This window comes from Aegilops tauschii, chromosome 3 (genome assembly GCF_002575655.3).
Source record: "Aegilops tauschii subsp. strangulata cultivar AL8/78 chromosome 3, Aet v6.0, whole genome shotgun sequence".
Lineage (NCBI taxonomy): Eukaryota > Viridiplantae > Streptophyta > Magnoliopsida > Poales > Poaceae > Aegilops > Aegilops tauschii.
The window spans coordinates 125,638,512-125,656,799 of record NC_053037.3 but is presented as its reverse complement, the minus strand read 5'-3'; the positions used below and the strand labels follow the sequence as shown (position 1 = coordinate 125,656,799).

Genomic DNA, 18,288 nt, shown 5'->3' with positions numbered 1-18,288 from the left:
GCGTGCGAAGGATGAAGGATGAACGGCGGCCACCAAACTGCCGGTGCTCCGGCTCGAACGAAGAACGACGAACAACAGCTTCACCTCCACCACAGTGCTCCAATTTACCACCAGCACACTGCAATGCTTATGCAGCTCCGTCTGAAGGGGGTTTTATAGGTAGAGAGGAGAAAATGGCGGGAAAGAACGGCTGCGATATGGCGGGAAAGGGTTGGCGGGAAACGGGTGGCGGGAAACGGGTGACGGGAAACGGGTGGCGGAAAAAAGTTGGCGCGAACATATGGCGGGAAAAAGTTGGCGCGAACATATGACGATGATGACTTCATGTAGTTTTTATGCTGTATGTTATGAGTTCAGTTACGTACCATTTAATTTAGATGTAGTTCTATCTATTTGCTTGCAATGTCTCGTTGTATGAATATTATGTTCTATCTACATATGATCTTGTAGTTCCGATAACAGAGTACTAAAATAGAGTAGGCATATGTCTCGTACATAAGTACATAGTCATTTGTCTCATACATAGAATAGACATAAGTCTTACACAGAAATAGATGGTAATGTCTCTACTGATACAGATACATAGAAGCGTCAGTGACGACGTCTGGCCTGGCGGGGAGGCGGATCTGGAATCGGGGACCCTCCCAACCTGTCGGGTGCCCTAACATGACGAGGAGGAATCTCAGACTCTCCCTGGTCATGCTGTGTATCCTGTGTGGGGCCTGGTGGAGGAGTCGAAAACATGTTCATCCACTGGGTGTGCTGCGACATCTGAGCCTGTATGTTGTCCTCGGGATGTTGATCACTCCCCCACGTATCATGTGATGCCGACATAGACGCCTGATATCCATAGGCCCCTACGCGATGGAACGGTTCATCATGAAGAATGAGGTCGCGTCAATTAATATTGAAAACAATAAATATGAAGACACATACCTGCTGGGTGTGACGTCTGCTCTGGCTGAAACACGAAAGTGGACGAGGGACCGTGCTGCTTTGGCTGTGGAGAAAACACGAAGCTCGACGAGGGACCGTGTTGGCTATGGAGAAAACACGAAGCTCGACGTGGGACCATAGTGCTGCGGGTGCCACGTAGAACTACCAGGTTGGTCAGGACGGGGTGGCCTGGTTGTCGGCTGCTGTGCTAGGCGTGGACGTGGTTGATGTCGTTGCATGGAGTGACGCGGCTGCTCATGCTCGTGCTGAACAACATCGGTTCTCCGGGTGCACGTGATAGCCTCGTACACAGTCCGTATCTTATTCTGAATTCTTTCCAAGAAGGGCTGTACCACTGGACGATGTTGAAGAAGAGGTCCAGACGATAGTGATCGTCCAAAGGTGGTCACGTCATCGTACAGTTCGCGTGTCAAGGTAGCCTGCAAATTTCCATGACGATTAATAATGTCTGTCTCTTGCACGTCAAAGTATGTGACAACATTACGTAAAGAAAAAATATCTTACCGCGTACTGCCTAGAGCCCGAAGTATCATAGCTCGGGTACATATCCGACGGAGTAGGATCCGGTAACTCCTCTGGGTGGGAGTACTCAACAATGCGTAACCGTGTTCCGGTCATGTAGCACCGCAAATAGAGATTGAATTCATCGAGATCGAAATTGTGATTCTCGTGCCATAGATTTGTGTTTGTTGTCTCCCATTCTATAACATACGGCTCTAGTCTAACTAGCCAGTCAGCAGTTGTCCTGTTCATGCCCTTCCTTGTCGTCCTAAAATTGTGGTGTGTGTTCAACAATTACCTAAAGCTTCGAATGGAGTACTATGAAAGAAAATGCAACATTGAAAAACTGGTTAATACCTGTGGATGTGTGCTGGCACCGGGTTCTCTATAGGGGGAGGTAGCTCCAACTGCAGAAGACCAAATTGCCTCATAACCCTCTGTTGTGCCATCTCCTCGACGAAGACATCGAAGATGATCTTCGATTTTGTCATCCAGTAATCTCGGTCCCTTGTGCATAGCACAGACATACCAGCAGGGTATCTCGCTTGTATGGCTGCTTCCGTGTAGGGCTGCCAGATGACCCCGGTGTACGCATCGAACTGCTCGTTCAATGCTGTGTACGCCTTCCTGGTCTGATCACTAGCAAAGCGTCTCTGCAGAGAATAAAAGTTAGTAGCCGCTCGCATCGATCGATCTCTTGTGCAGAAAAAGTTGCATTAAACTACAACACGGTGCATACCTTGCGACGAGTCCAACACAGACCGAAAGTAGGCATGTCGATGCCCTCAACATCAAACATGGCGTCTATAGGCTCATGAACCCGTACATCTGGTCGCCCTATAGAGAACCTCTCCCACGACCACAGCTGTAGGAATAGAGGGCATCCAAGAAGGGCTGGCTTTCTCGATGTAAGCTGGCAACCGTTGCACATACCTCGGTATGTAGCCGCTAACACCGCCGAACCCCAACTCCTCTGTCTGATCTGATCCGCCGTCTGAGCGCTCGCTATCTCGAGTGCCATAGGGATGTAGAGGGCGCTAATAGTGGTGACATGGTTCTCCGTGAACATCACCTTACCGAAAAGCCACAGTAAGTAGGCCTCGAGGCTCCGAGTGATCTGTTCCGCAGTCAAGGGCGCCCGGAAGTTCTGGATCTGCATTAAGCGAAGAGAAAGTTTTAGTAAGCCGCAATTATTTTCTGTACAACTTTATGCGCGATAACTTGAAGAGAATAGGTAGGGGAAATTACCCGGAAATTTAGCAACCACTCATACTTAGGTCCGTGATGCTCCCATACCGGATCGGGAGCATCCGGAAAAACACCGTGAAAACGTTCTGTAAGAGCTCGCTCCCAACCAGCCGGTGCGTCCAACGGTCCTACGGCATGACCTGCCAATGGTAGTCCGAGCAAAAGTGACACATCCTCCAGAGTAGGAGCCATCTCTCCCCATCTGAAGTGAAACGTGTGGGTCTCTGGCCTCCAACGGTCCACTAAGCAGCTCAGCAAAGACCCATCGATGGCGACGCGTTTCTCACCCGGGATAGACTCAACCAGACGCGCGAAAGGTAAAAGGCCGGCCCATTTCAACCTTCATCAGAGAACTTTTCAGTTACTGTCTCCCATTTCAACCATTAATATGCATGGCAGTGTGCAAATTAATAAAGCACGTACCGCTGAAGCCATCCTGAGTGTATCTTCCAGTTTTCCTTAGGAGGGCGAGTGACGAGAGGCTCAAGCTTGCGCTCATACCATATCGCACCACGATGACCCTTATCAATGTCCCCATTCAGCAACCACAATCCCGACATTCCTGCACTTACAAAATTCAGAACAAAGTGCCACACTTAATAAAAATTCATAACATAGTGCCAGACTTAATAAAAATTCATAACATAGTGGCACACTTAATAAAAATTCATAACATAGTGCCAGACTTAATAAAAATTCAGAACATAGTGCCAGACTTAATAAAAATTCAGAACATAGTGCCACACTTAATAAAAATTCATAACATAGTGCCAGACTTAATAAAAATTCATAACATAGTGGCACACTTAATAAAAATTCATAACATAGTGCCACACTTAATAAAAATTCATAACATAGTGCCAGACTTAATAAAAATTCAGAACATAGTGCCACACTTAATAAAAATTCAGAACATAGTGGCACACTTAATAAAAATTCATAACATAGTGGCACACTTAATAAAAATTCATAACATAGTGGCACTCTTAATAAAAATTCAGAACATAGTGTCACACTTAATAAAAATTCAGAACATAGTGCCACACTTAATACAAATTTCAGAACATAGTGCCACAGCACACTTAATATAAATTCAGAACAAACTAGTGCTAGCTTAGCTTCTTCCTCTCGCCCTTACTCCTCTACTACCTCTACCTCCTCTTCTTCCCCGGTTGCCTCGTCCACGCCCAGTGACGAAAGTGGGACAATTAGTGTCCCTATGGCCAAATTCATTGCATAGAATGCATTGCCTAGTCGGACCTCCTGCTTCAGATTCATCCATATCATTTCGGATGCGCTGACACTGCCGTCTGCCTCTACTTGTACGCATATGCTCTGGGTTTGGAATGTAACGCCTATCGGCGGGGTTGACGCTGTTGAAATTACCCATTGATCGAAAACCCATCAGCTCACCTGTCCAGGTATTGAGGACAGCCTCTTTCAGAAAATATGGAGACACAAACGATATTGCGTCCATTCCAAGCTGCCCGCAAGCAGCAAGTACATGTGAGCAAGGTAGGTGAAGCAATTTCGGTTTATTGCATGTGCACTCACACGTTGGCCAGGCTTCATTGCCAATTTTCACCTCATTCGTCCTCAACTCATTTGCACATCCGAATTTGTTGTTGGCTAAGCGGACCTCAAACCTTCTTTCTTGATTACCGATGGCGACTACAGTGTGTGACCTAGCTTTTTGCATCTTGTTGTCCATGTACTTCGTGACTCTTTCACAGTACCGTGTATTTGGGTTGTTCAAGATATGCTGCTCTGCTATTTGACGTCTGTCTCTGAAATACTTGACGGTGCCATAGAAAATACCCTCAACGATGGCTGTAAGTGGCAATGCCCGGTTTCCTCTGAGGACAAAGTTGTATGTTTCCGCGAGGTTCGTTGTCATGACACCGTACCTTGCTCTATGTGTGTCATGTAGCAAAGACCACCTCTCCAGAGGCTCATGCTCTATCCACCGCTCGAAGGTTTTAATCGACCTCCCGAGCCTTCTCCTAGTACCAGGTGGGTCAAAGCCTGGCAGGTCACATAGCCCAGCAGCCTCCTCCTCCACGGCCGCTGTTCCTGTTGCCAACTGTGCAGCTACTGCTTCAACATGTGCCCTCACCGCTGCATCTCTTGCAGCTTTCCTGTCCCTCACGTGTCTCTGCGTGCACACATTAAGTCTGTCGCGTATCAAATTGTACTTCCATAACTGGTTCTGCTTGCAGAGTTTTTTGAACAGATTCATCAGGTTCTTATTTCTAAACTGCGAGAAGAAATTAGCCCCGAGATGGCGCATGCACCAACGGCTCTGCAAGTCCTGCCATGGAACTTGTTCCTCAGGGCCTGGGTTTGTCAGTGTCCTTATCGCACTGAGTATACCTGCATGCCTGTCATGAAGGATGCACACATTCGGCTTCTCCTTGACAACTGATATTTTCAACTGCCTGAAGAACCATGTCCAACTTTCAATGTTCTCACTCTCCACAAAAGCAAATGCCAGTGGGACGACTTGATTTTGGCCGTCTTGACCTATGGCTGTCAGTATCTGACCCTTGTACTTGCCTGTGAGAAAAGTACCGTCAACACATATCACCGTTCGGCAATGCCTGAAAGCTTCGATGCATACACCGAAAGAGAAGAAGAGACGATGCAAAACCCTCACAGTTGGGAACTCTGGCATGAACATGTCTTGGATATCGATATAGGTGCCTGGATTCCGCTGCTGCAGGGTGTGGAGGAGGTGGACAACAGAGTCATATGCATCAAAATAAGAACCAAATCTCCTCTCAAGCGCTGCATGCTTAGCCCTCCAAGCCTTGCCATAAGAAATTCTGTACTTCAACCTGGCGAACACTTTTGTCTGCACTGCCTTCACTTCCATAGCTTTGCCTTGCACTATCTCATCGTAAAACTGTCGAGCAATAAGCGTGGATGAAAGGTTGGCATGATCTTGAGGGATGCAGGGAATAAGACAAGTGTGATTAACTAAGTCACTTATCACCCAACTTGTGCCATACTTAGGGAGAAAGCCGTGCACCCTTGCGGGACAATCTGCATTCTTGCATACCATTGTGAGGAATTTCTGACTGGACACCTCAGCTTTGAAAACCCTTTGCGTGGACATTGCCCAATTAATTATTGCATCCTTTAGGGCTTGCTTGTTCGGATACATAGCACCCGTCGCAATATTGTTCTGGTGATATTGCCAGGCTGAATCATGTCCATCATTCACGGTCATTGCAGATGATAAGTCATGATTCCACCCTGCAGGATTTGGGACCTCCTCTGCATTTTCTTCTTCATCTGACTCGTCAGAATCATCGGCATGACCCCTTTCAACATCGGTGTCTTCTTCTTCCATCTGGTTCTGCATGTGCCCATCTACCTCGTCAGCGTCCACCTCGCCATTGTAATCACCATCGGCATTTGCTCCTTCTACCTGACTACTCTGCCCTGGTTCATAACCATAAGCATTTCCTCCTTCTACCTGACTGCTCTGTCCTTGGTCGTAACCATAAGCATTTCCTCCTTCTACATGACTGCTCTGTCCTTCGTAGCCACCCTCCCCTTCATGTGCAGTGACCTCCTTCACGACGGGAAGCACTAAAGCAACAGGATTGCATCCCCTTCGTTCACAACCTTGTAACCACCACACCCAATCGGAGTCTCCCTCTATTGGCCTCAAATAAAAGTAAATTTTTGAACTTGACCGTGTCCACAATGCATGAACACCGACGGTGTGTGTTTCAGTATCAAGACCTAAACTTGCCGCAATCCATTCTTTCAACTGACTAACAGACCATGTTTGTGGTGTGCTGATTGCAACCTCTATGTGAGTAAATTCACTCAGATCTGCTCCCAACTCATTTGTTTGGACAGTACCAGGACCATAGTAAAATCTCAACTTCACTACATCGGACATCTCGACTCACCTATTTTTTTCAACATATAAATACAAGTATTAGACATGTCTATATATATATATTACCAGGACCATAGTAAATAATATAATAAATAGGCCCATGTTTACTAATAATAAATAGGCCTCAAATAAAAATAATAATATAACCGACAAATATGATAATTCAGTTTATTTGAATTATATGGCCATGTTGATGTATTTTTTATTTTAATCTATGTTAAAATAATTTAGAAAAAGGCATGCGTCTTATTTCTACGATCATGTAAAATTCTTCCTTGCTAAGAAGTTTTTTTGTTAAACTACAGCGTGGGCGTTTAAAAAAAAGTGTGGCATTGCTTGTTATGGGTTAAACTTTAGAAAATACACATAATAAAGGTTAGCGGGTAATCCGCTTCATATTCGCATCGGGTACGGACTGAAACGTTTTTTAACATGTAGTTCTACTTTTCCTATTTTTTGCTTGCTTATTAAATTTTTATTATGTTTCCAACTCTTCAAAAAAAAACTTCTTATTCGTTTTTTAACATCGTTTTTTAACATCATTTTTTAACATGTAATATTATTCGTTTTGCTATGCACATGCCGACCCCAACTCTTCAAACTCTATTTTTTAACATCGTTTTTTAAATTTTTATTATGTTTTCAACTCTATTTTTTAACATCGTTTTTAACATGTAATATTATTCGTTTTGCTATGCACATGCCGACCCCAACTCTTCAAAAAAACACTTGTCTCTTCTTTCCAACTTCTTATCCTGCACCTGTGTACGTGTCAAGTATTAAGCAATAACTTATTATCCCACTAACAACTAATACAATTCACACACCTACAACTATATTACGAATAATCGCACACAAATTTATTTTCACATCGAACGAAGCGTGCGTGCGAACGAATAATATTTACGTATACTACCGGGGCAAATAACAATATTTCCGTATACTACAGGGCCAAAAAACAATAATCGCACACAAATATTTACGTATACCACCGCGGCAAATAACAATATTTACGTATAATCCCGGAGCACATACGAAAAATAAAATGAGGGCTGAAATATACCCGTGAAGCGTGCGTGCGAACGAAGAACGAAGAACGAAGAACCACGAACGAAGAACAACGAACGACGAACGACCTCCACCACCACCACCTCCAGCACCTCCACCACCACCACCACCTCACCACCCCAACTGCCCCAACGACGAACACTGCCCCAACTTCACCACCACCACCTCCACCAAAATGCTCACCACGACCACCACGAGCTACCCCGTCAGTAGATCGACACCTCTTTTCGCTGCCCTAAATGAGTTGAACCCATTCACGGTGCCAAAATCGCGAAAATGTAGCTCATTTAGGTGTACAAATGTGTGCCATTTTTCTGTAGAGAAAGGAGGAGGAAGAACACAGCAGAATGAGCCACGGGAGAAGAATAATGGAGGAAGGAGAGGATATGGGCGGGCAGGGAGAAGAAATAATGGAGGAAAGAGAGAAGGAGAGGATAAGGGCGGGCTGGCCAGCGCGCGTCAGGTCGGCCGCACCCTGTCGGCCACCAGGTGGCCGATCCGCGGGCGGGACGCCGACAGGGGCGCACCACGCCGACAGGCCGCTGCCTCCCCCCTCGCGACGTGGCACGACCAACCAACGGCCGCCGCGTGGCTGCCCGGCCTGCAGTCGGCCTCCTGATAGCCGATCGGCCTGCTGTGGGCCGACTGGGCTCAGTCGGCCTGCAGTGGGCCGACGGTGTATTATTCTTGCAAATTATTTTTTCTGCGTATTATTTCTGTAATTAAAAAAAATTGTATTATTTAATTTTTTTTTAGCTCTAACGCATGGACCCATTTTCATTTTTTTTCCGCTTAAACCCATTTTCTTCTTAAATTTAGGACACATTTGAATCCGATGTGGATATAAAGCTGACGCTTTTTGTGTCCCCTCGTGCGTGTGTGTCCGGGCCTGGCCCGCCTGTCACCTGCCGATCTATGTTGTGTATTTTATTCGTTCGTCGCTGCCTCCGCACTGCCGAACCTCGCCGCCGCCGCAGGTCGCTGTCGCTGCACCGTCGAACCTCGTGCACCGCCGTAGCTCTCCGGTGCCTGGCCACCTCGCCGCTCGCGGCGCTCGCACGCCCGGTCATGCCCGTCCTCTACCAGCGCGAGCGGGCTTGCGGCGCTCTTGCGCGCATCGTCGTAGCTCTCACGCGCTCCTGGCCTCGCCCTCGCCTCACAGCGCATGACATGGTCTCGCGTCGCCCCGCTCCGCGCCATGCCGCGTCCCGCCCCTGCTGAGCTGCGCTCTGCTACACCGCCGCACCCGCGCCGCCCAGCTCTTCCTGTCATCTGCCAAGCCGCACTCGTGCTACCGCACCGCGTGCGCCCATTGGAGTTGCGCGCCTGGCCGCTCGCCGCTCGTGCTATGCTAGCCAGCTTCGTGCTAGCTAGCTGCTAGCCGCATGCTTGCCGGCCGGCGCCCACGCAGGGGAGGGTGGGAGGGGGTGGGGTGGGGGCGACGTGTGGAGCATGGGACAGTTCATGGAAGGACTCCCACCAGTTGTTTGATGGAACGCTGGGGCGGATATGTCAAAAAATGCGTCCGGTCGCCCAATTAAAAAAGTGAACACGGACGGGTGATCCAAACGGACAAAAAACAAATAAAATCCACGTCCGTTTGGATCGGTCGGTTGGAGTTGCTCTAAGGGTAGATAAGTCATGGTTTCCTCACCTTCGTTCCGATTCAGCAGTACTATAACTACTGTCCAATCACCCAAGGACACTTGAAACTTCCAATGTCCATGATAATCTTATTACAGATACATTTTTGGATTTTTTTTGTAATCTTACAAATAGCAACGTAAAGCACCAAGAACATCCTTTTCAATACTGTACCAAGAACAGCATCACCATCATCACGACCCAATATGATCTTGTACCAAGAGCAACTTCCTTTTTAGTACAATATCAAGAACAACTTCTCTTTTTATATTGTACCAAGAACAACTCCTTTCCTAAATTTCTAGTATTGTACAAAGAACAGTTTTGGACGTGGAATTGGTTGCAGGATCACTGCAAGATTAAAAAAAAGAAGCACAATAAAAACAAACGATGAAGGGCAACAATGTTTGATTGCGGCTGGGGCGATTTTGCATCTTGTCATGTTTTCAAGGAAGCAAACAAGCTTGTGTTATTCATCTATGGGACAACACAATGAGAGTTGTCTGTGACACATATAAGAAACTCCTGCATTAAGTCGTGCAATGCCCACATGAAGAAACCATTTTCATTTTGCTTGATTCTGTTAGGTGCGGGAAATTATCTATTTTGCTTTGTAGGAATCTTTTTTGGGTGTTGTACGATTATGTCGGCTGAATGTATCAAGCCCAAGTATGTTGCGTCCGCTTAATGTATCAGGTATAAGTATGATTGTGTCCGCTTAATGTACCAGGTCCAAGTTTGTTGTGTCCGCTTAATGTACCGGATACAAGTATAGTTGTGTCCGCTAAATGTACCAAGTCCAAGTATGGTTGTGTTGGGTGAATGTACCAGGTCCAAATATCTTTGTGTTGGATGAATGGACTAGGTCCAGGTAAGGTAGCCTTATCTGAATATATCAGGTCGAAGTATGGTTATGTTAGTTGAATGTAGCAGGTCCAATTATGTTTGTGTCCAGTGAATATACCAACTCCAAGTATGATTGTGACGGTTAAATGTATCAAGTCCAAATATGGTTGCGCGCTCTAATTATGTCATACCAGGAAAGCCATACCAGACATTTGTATCTGGTCCAAGTGCTAATAGCATTTATAGCCACAAACAGCAAATTCAGACCCTCAAACACCTGCGGGCGCGCCCAGGCACAGCACGGCCTCAACTCGTACGTGGAACACCTACTGGCGCATTGTAATCATGTTGTATCAGGGACACCTACCTCGGGCATATGTACCTGGTACAAGTGCTGACAGCATCTACAACCACAGACACCAAATTCGGGCCCTCAAATGCCCGTGGACGTGCGGGCACATCATGGCCGCAACTTGTACCCGGAACACCTACTGACGCGCTCTATTAGCACTTGTACTAAGAACACATGCCCGACCATATGTACCTGGTACAAATATACAAGTGCTCATAGCATCTACACCACAGATAGGAAATTATGGGGTCTCAAACACCCGCGGACGCACCCGGGGATAGCACGGCCGCAATTCGTACCAGTAACACCTACTGGCGCGTTCTAATCATTATTTACCAGAAACACCTCACCACGCATATGTACCTGGTACAAGTGCGTATAGCATCTAAGCCACGGACAACCAATTTGTGCACTCAAACGCCCGCGAACGCGCCCGGACACACCACGACCGCTACTTGTACCCGGAACACCTACTGGCGTGTTCTAATCATGTTGTATCAGGAACACATGACTGGACATATATATGTACCTGGTACAAGTGCTAATAGCATCTACCGCCACACACATCAAATTTGGACCCTCTAACGCCCACGGACGTCCCCGGGCACAGCACGGCCGCAACTTGGTCCCAGAACACCTACTTTGTGCGTTCTAATCATGTTGTACCAGGAACACCAGACCGGACATATGTACCTGATACAAGTGCTAATAGCATCAACAGCCACATACATTAATTTCGGGCCCTCTAACGCCCGCGAACGCGTCTAGGCACAACACGGCCGCAACTTGGTACCGGAACACATACTTCGCGTGCTCTAATCATGTTGTACAAGGACACCTGACCGGGCATATGTGCCCGGTACAAGTGCTAACAGCATCAACAGCCATAGACAACAAATTTGGGCCCTCAAACGCTCGCACATGCACCGCACGGCCGTAACTTGTACCCGGAACACCTGCTAGCGCGTTCTAATCATGTTGTATCAGGAACACCTGACCGCACATATGTACTTGGTACAACTGCCAATAACATCAACATCAACATCCGCATACAGCAAATTCCGGCCCTCAAACGCCCGTTGAACGCTCCCGGGCACATTACGGCCGCAACTCGTACCCGGAACAACTACTAGCATATTCTAACCGTGTTATACCAGGAAACACCCCACAAGGCATATGTACCTGATACAAGTGCTAATGGCATCTACAGCCACAGACAGGAAATTAGGACCCTCAAATGCCAGCGGACGCGTACAGGCACAGCGCGTCCGCAACTCATACCTAGAACACCTACTGCGCGCGTTCTAATCATCTTGTGCAAGGAACACCTGACCGAGCATATGTACTTGATACAAGTGTTAATAGCATCAACAACCACACACAACAAATTCGGGCCCTCAAACGCCCGTGGATGAGCCCGGGCACAGCACGACCGCAACTCGTTCCCGGAACACCTACTAGCACGTTGTAATCATGTTGTAATAGGAACATCTGGCCGTGCATATGTATCTGATACAAGTGCTAATAGCATCTACAGCCATAGAAAGCAAATTTGGGGCCCAAAACGCTCGCTGACGCACTAGGACACATCACGGCCGCAACTGGTGCCCGGGACACCTACTGTCGTGTTCTAATCATGTTGTACCAGAAACACATGACCGGGCATATGTAACCCTGGTACAAGTGAAAATAGCATCTACAACCACAAACAGAAAATTTGGGGTCTCAAACCCCCGGGAACACAATCAAGCACAACATGGCCGCAACTCGTACCCGGAACACCTACCGCGCGTTCTAATCATGTTGTAGTAGGAACACCTGACCGGACATATGTACATGTTACAAGTGTTAATGGCATCTACAACCTGTTGGAAATATGCCCTAGAGGCAATAATAAAATGGTTATTATTGTATTTCCTTGTTCATGATAATTGTCTATTGTTCATGCTATAATTGTATTAACTGGAAACCGTAATACATGTGTGAATACATAGACCACAACATGTCCCTAGTAAGCCTCTAGTTGACTAGCTCGTTGATCAATAGATGGTTATGGTTTCCTGACCATGGACATTGGATGTCATTGATAACGGGATCACATCATTAGGAGAATGATGTGATGGACAAGACCCAATCCTAAGCATAGCACAAGATCGTGTAGTTCGTTTGCTAAGAGCTTTTCTAATGTCAAGTATCATTTCCTTAGACCATGAGATTGTGCAACTCCCGGATACCGTAGGAATGCTTTGGGTGTACCAAACGTCACAACGTAACTGGGTGGCTATAAAGGTGCACTACAGGTATCTCCGAAAGTGTCTGTTGGGTTGGCACGAATCGAGACTGGGATTTGTCACTCCGTATGACGGAGAGGTATCTCTGGGCCCACTCCGTAATGCATCATCATAATGAGCTCAATGTGACTAAGTAGTTAGTCACGGGATCATGCATTACGGAACGAGTAAAGTGACTTGCCGGTAACGAGATTGAACGAGGTATTGGGATACCGACGATCGAATCTCGGGCAAGTAACGTACCGATTGATAAAGGGAATTGTATACGGGATTGATTGAATCCCCGACATCGTGGTTCATCCGATGAGATCATCGTGGAACATGTGGGAGCCAATGTGGGTATCCAGATCCCGCTGTTGGTTATTGGCTAGAGAGGTGTCTCGGTCATGTCTGCATGATTCCCGAACCCGTAGGGTCTGCACACTTAAGGTTCGATGATGGTAGGGTTATAAGGAAGGTTTGTATGTGATTACCGAATGTTGTTCGGAGTCCCGGATGAGATCCCGGACGTCACGAGGAGTTCCGGAATGGTCCGGAGGTAAAGATTTATATATGGGAAGTCACCATACGGTCACCGAAAGTGTTCGGGGGTATGCCGGTATTGTACCGGGACCACCGAATGGGTTCCGGGGGACCACCGGGAGGGTCCACCTGCCCCGGAGGGCCCTATGGGCTGTAGGTGGAAGGGAACCAGCCCCTAAGTGGGCTGGGGCGCCAAACCCCCTAAGGCCCATGCGCCTAGGATTTGGGGGAACCCTAAAGGGGGCGCCCCCCTTGCTTGGGGGGCAAGCCACCTCCCCCTTGGCCGCCGCCCCCCCTCTAGATCCCATCTAGAGGGGCCGGGCCCCTTCCTCCTTCTCCCTATAAATAGAGGGGTGAGGGGAGGGCTGCAATACAACATCCAAGGCGCAGCCCCTCCCCTCCCCAACACCTCTCCTCTTCCGCGTGAGCTTGGCGAAGCCCTGCCGGAGAACTGTCACTCCACCACGACCACGCCGTTGTGCTGCTGTTGGAGCCTTCTTCCTCAACCTCTCCCTCCTCCTTGCTGGATCAAGGCGTGGGAGACGTCACTGCTCCGTACGTGTGTTGAACGCGGCGGTGCCGTCCGTTCGGCGCTTGGATTATCGGTGATTTGGATCACGACGAGTACGACTCCATCAACCCCGTTCTCTTGAACGCTTCCGCTCGTGATCTACGAGGGTATGTAGATGCACTCCTCCCCTCTCGTTGCTAGTAAACTCCATAGATTGATCTTGGTGATGCGTAGAAAATTTTGAATTATTGCTACGTTCCCCAACAGTGGCATCATGAGCTAGGTCTATGCGTAGATTCTATGCACGAGTAGAACACAAAGTAGTTGTGGGCGATGATTTGTTCAATTTGCTTACCGTTACTAGTCTTATCTTGATTCGGCGGCATTGTGGGATGAAGCGGCCCGGACCGACCTTGCACGTACTCTTACGTGAGACAGGTTCCACCGACTGACATGCACTTGATGCATAAGGTGGCTAGCGGGTGTCTGTCTCTCCCACTTTAGTCGGATCGGATTCGATGAAGAGGGTCCTTACGAAGGGTAAATAGCAATTGGCATATCAACGTTGTGGCTTTTGCGTAGGTAAAAAACGTTCTTGCTAGAAACCCATAGCAGCCACGTAAAACATGCAACAACAATTAGAGGATGTCTAACTTGTTTTTGCAGGGTATGCTATGTGATGTGATATGGCCAAAAGGATGTGATGAATTATATATATGTGATGTATGAGATTGATCATGTTCTTGTAATAGGAATCACGACTTGCATGTCGATGAGTATGACAACCGGCATGAGCCATAGGAGTTGTCTTAATTTATTGTATGACCTGCGTGTCAATGAAAACGCCATGTAATTACTTTACTTTATTGCTAACTGTTAGCCATAGTAGTAGAAGTAATAGTTGGCGAGACAACTTCATGAAGACACGATGATGGAGATCATGGTGTCATGCCGGTGACGAAGGTGATCATGCCGTGCCTCGAAGATGGAGATCAAAAGGCGCAAGATGATATTGGCCATATCATGTCACTTTATGATTTGCATGTGATGTTTGTCATGTTTACATCTTATTTGCTTAGAACGACGGTAGCATAAATAAGATGATCCCTCACTAAAATTTCAAGAGATGTGTTCCCCCTAACTGTGCACCGTTGCGAAGGTTCGTTGTTTCGAAGCACCACGTGATGATCGGGTGTGATAGATTCTAACGTTCGCATACAAAGGGTGTAAGCCAGATTTACACATGCGAAACACTTAGGTTGACTTGACGAGCCTAGCATGCACAGACATGGCCTCGGAACACAAGAGACCGAAAGGTCAAACATGAGTCGTATAGTAGATACGATCAACATGGAGATGTTCACCGTTTATGACTAGTCCGTCTCACGTGATGATCGGACACGGCCTAGTTGACTCGGATCATGTATCACTTAGATGACTAGAGGGATGTCTATCTAAGTGGGAGTTCATTAAATAATCAGATGAACTTAATTGTCATGAACATATTCAAAAGGTCTTTGCAAATTATGTCATAGCTTACGCTTTAGTTCTACTGTTTAAGATATGTTCCTAGAGAAAATTTAGTTGAAAGTTGACAGTAGCAATTATGCGGACTGGGTCCGTATACTGAGGATTGTCCTCATTGCTGCACAGAAGGCTTATGTCCTTAATGCACCGCTCGGTGTGCTGAACCTCGAGCGTCGTCTGTAGATGTTGCGAAACATCTGACATACACGTTTTGATGACTACGTGATAGTTCAGTGCGTAATGCTAACGGTTTAGAATTGAGGTGCCAAAGACATTTTTGAAACGTCGCGGAACATATGAGATGTTCCAAGAGCTGAAATTGGGATTTTAGGCTCGTGCCGACGTCAAGAGGTATGAGACCTCTGACAAGTTTCTTAAGCCTGCAAACTAAGGGAGAAAAGCTCAACCGTTGAGCATGTGCTCAGATTGACTGAGTACTACAATCGCTTGAATCGAGTGGGAGTTAATCTTCCAGATGAGATAGTGATGGTTCTCCATAGTCACTGCCACCAAGCTACTAGAGCTTCGTGATGAACTATAACATATCAGGGACAGACATGATGATCCTTGAGCAACTCGTGATGTTTGACACCGCGAAAGTAGAAATCAAGTAGGAGCATCAATTGTTGATGGTTAGTAAAACCACTAGTTTCAAGAAGGGCAAGGGAAAGAAGGGATACTTCATGAAACGACAAATCAGTTGCTGCTCTAGTGAAGAAACCCAAGGTTGAACCCAAACTCGAGACTAAGTGCTTTTGTAATGAGGGGAACGGTCACTGAAGCAGAACTACCCTAGATACTTGGTAGATGAGAAGGCAGGCAAGGTCGACAGAAGTATATTGGATATACATTATATTAATGTGTACTTTACTAGTACTCCTAGTAGCACCAGGGTATTAAATACCGGTTCGGTTGCTAAGTGTTGGTAACTCGAAATAAAAGGCTATGGAATAAACGGAGACTAGCTAAAGGTGACATGACGATATGTATTGGAAGTGTTTCCAAGGTTGATGTGATCAAGCATCGCATGCTCCCTCTACCATCGAGATTGGTGTTAAACCTAAATAATTGTTATTTGGTGTTTGCGTTGAGCATAGACATGATTGAATTATGTTTATCGCAATACGGTTATTCATTTAAGGAGAATAATGGTTACTCTGTTTATTTGAGTAATACCTTCAATGGTCTTGCACCTAAAATGAATGGTTTATTGAATCTCGATCATAGTGATACACATGTTGATGCCAAAAGATATAAGATAGTAATGATAGTACTACATACTTGTGGCGCTGCCACTTGAGTCATAGTGGTATAAAACGCATGAAGAAGCTCCATGTTGATGGATCTTTGGACTCACTCGTTTTTGAAAAGATTGAGACATGCGAACCATGCCTATTAGTATATATGCATGAAGAAAGTCCATACAGATGGATCGTTTGGACTCACTTGATTTTGAATCACTTGAGACATGCAAATCATACCACATGGGCAAGATGACTGAAAGGCCTCGTTTTCAGTAAGATGGAACAAGTAAGCAACTTGTTGGAAGTAATACATTTTGATGTGTGCAGTCCAATGAGTGCTGAGGCATGCAGTGGATATCGTTATGTTCTTGCTTCACGGATGATTTGAGTAGATGCTGAGTATATTTACTTGATGAAACACAAGTCCGAATTATTGAAAGGTTCAAGTAATTTCAGAGTGAAGTTGAAGATCGTCGTGACAAGAGGACAAAATGTCTGTGATATGGTCATAGAGATGAATATCTGAGTTACGAGTTTGGCACACAATTAAGAAATTGTGGAAATTGTTTCACGACTAATACCGCCTGGAACACCATAGTGTGATGGTGTGTCCGAACATCATAACTGCACCCTATTGGATATGGTGCATACCATGATGTCTCTTATCGAATTACACTATCGTTTATGGGTTAGGCATTAGAGACAACCGCATTCACTTTAAATAGGGCACCATGAAATTCCGTTGAGACGACTCCGTATGAACTATGGTTTAGAGAAACCTAAGCTGTCGTTTCTTAAAAGTTTGGGGCTGCGACGCTTATGTGGAAAAGTTTCAGGCTGATAAGCTCGAACCCAAAGCGGATAAATGCATCTTCATAGAATACCCAAAACAGTTGGGTATACCTCCTATTTCAGATCCGGAAGCAAAGTGATTGTTTCTAAAAACAGGTCCTTTCTCGAGGAAAAGTTTCTCTCGAAAGAATTGAGTGGGAGGATGGTGGAGACTTGATGAGGTTATTGAACCATGACTTCAACTAGTGTGTAGGAGGGCACAGGAAGTTGTTCCTGTGGCACCTACACCAATTGAAGTGGAAGCTTATGATAGTGATCATGAAACTTCAAATCAAGTCACTACCAAACCTCGTAGGACGGCAAGGATGCGTACTACTTCAGAGTGGTACGTAATCCTGTCTTGGAAGTCATGTTGCTAGACAATAATGAACCTACGAGCTATGGAGAAGCGATGGTGGGCCCGGATTCCGACGAATGGCTCGAGGCCATAAAATCCGAGAGAGGATCCATGTATAAAAACAAAGTATAGACTTTGGAAGAACTACTTGATGGTCGTAAGGCTGTTGGGTGCAGATGGATTTTAAAAGGAAGACGAACAATGATGGTAAGTGTCACCATTAAGAAAGCTTGACTTGTCGTTAAGATGTTTTCCGACAAGTTCAAGGAGTTGACTACGATGATATTTTCTCACTCGTAGCGATGCTAAGAGTCTGTTGGAATTATATTAGCAGTTACTGCATTATTTATGAAATCTTGCAGATAGGATGTCAGAAACCATTGTTTCCTCGACGATTTTCTTGAGGAAAGGTTGTATGTGATACAACCAGAAGGTTTTGTCAATCCTGAAAGATGCTAACAAGTATGCAAAG

At 46.2% G+C, this 18,288-nt stretch overlaps 1 protein-coding gene across 2 annotated transcripts; it reads right to left on the bottom strand.

The window, feature by feature from the left end:
* Window positions 1-1,351: 1,351 nt before the first annotated feature.
* Window positions 1,352-3,154, bottom strand: LOC141020947 (serine/threonine-protein phosphatase 7 long form homolog). Of its 2 annotated transcripts, none has more exons than XM_073495912.1 (4): window positions 2,707-3,153; window positions 2,198-2,611; window positions 1,816-2,111; window positions 1,352-1,376 (listed from the first exon to the last, which is right to left on the bottom strand). In XM_073495912.1, the coding sequence occupies exons 1-4, from the start codon at window positions 2,896-2,898 to the stop codon at window positions 1,367-1,369; spliced, it is 912 nt and encodes a 303-aa protein (XP_073352013.1). In that variant the 5' UTR covers window positions 2,899-3,153; the 3' UTR covers window positions 1,352-1,366. The 2 variants fall into 2 exon arrangements, with proteins under 2 accessions (XP_073352013.1, XP_073352012.1); XM_073495911.1 differs by lacking the exon at window positions 1,352-1,376 and adding an exon at window positions 1,389-1,726 and having other exon boundaries at window positions 2,707-3,154.
* Window positions 3,155-18,288: the final 15,134 nt, after the last annotated feature.

Bases quoted from the DNA above. Each gene is read 5' to 3' on its own strand.
- LOC141020947 (XM_073495911.1), bottom strand. From the start codon at position 2,898: ATGGCTCCTACTCTGGAGGATGTGTCACTTTTGCTCGGACTACCATTG. The intron at 2,612-2,706 runs GTAATTTCCCCT...CGCTTAATGCAG, and splicing joins AGTGGTTGCTAAATTTCCGG to ATCCAGAACTTCCGGGCGCC. The intron at 1,727-1,815 runs GTATTAACCAGT...CCACAATTTTAG, and splicing joins GTGCCAGCACACATCCACAG to GACGACAAGGAAGGGCATGA.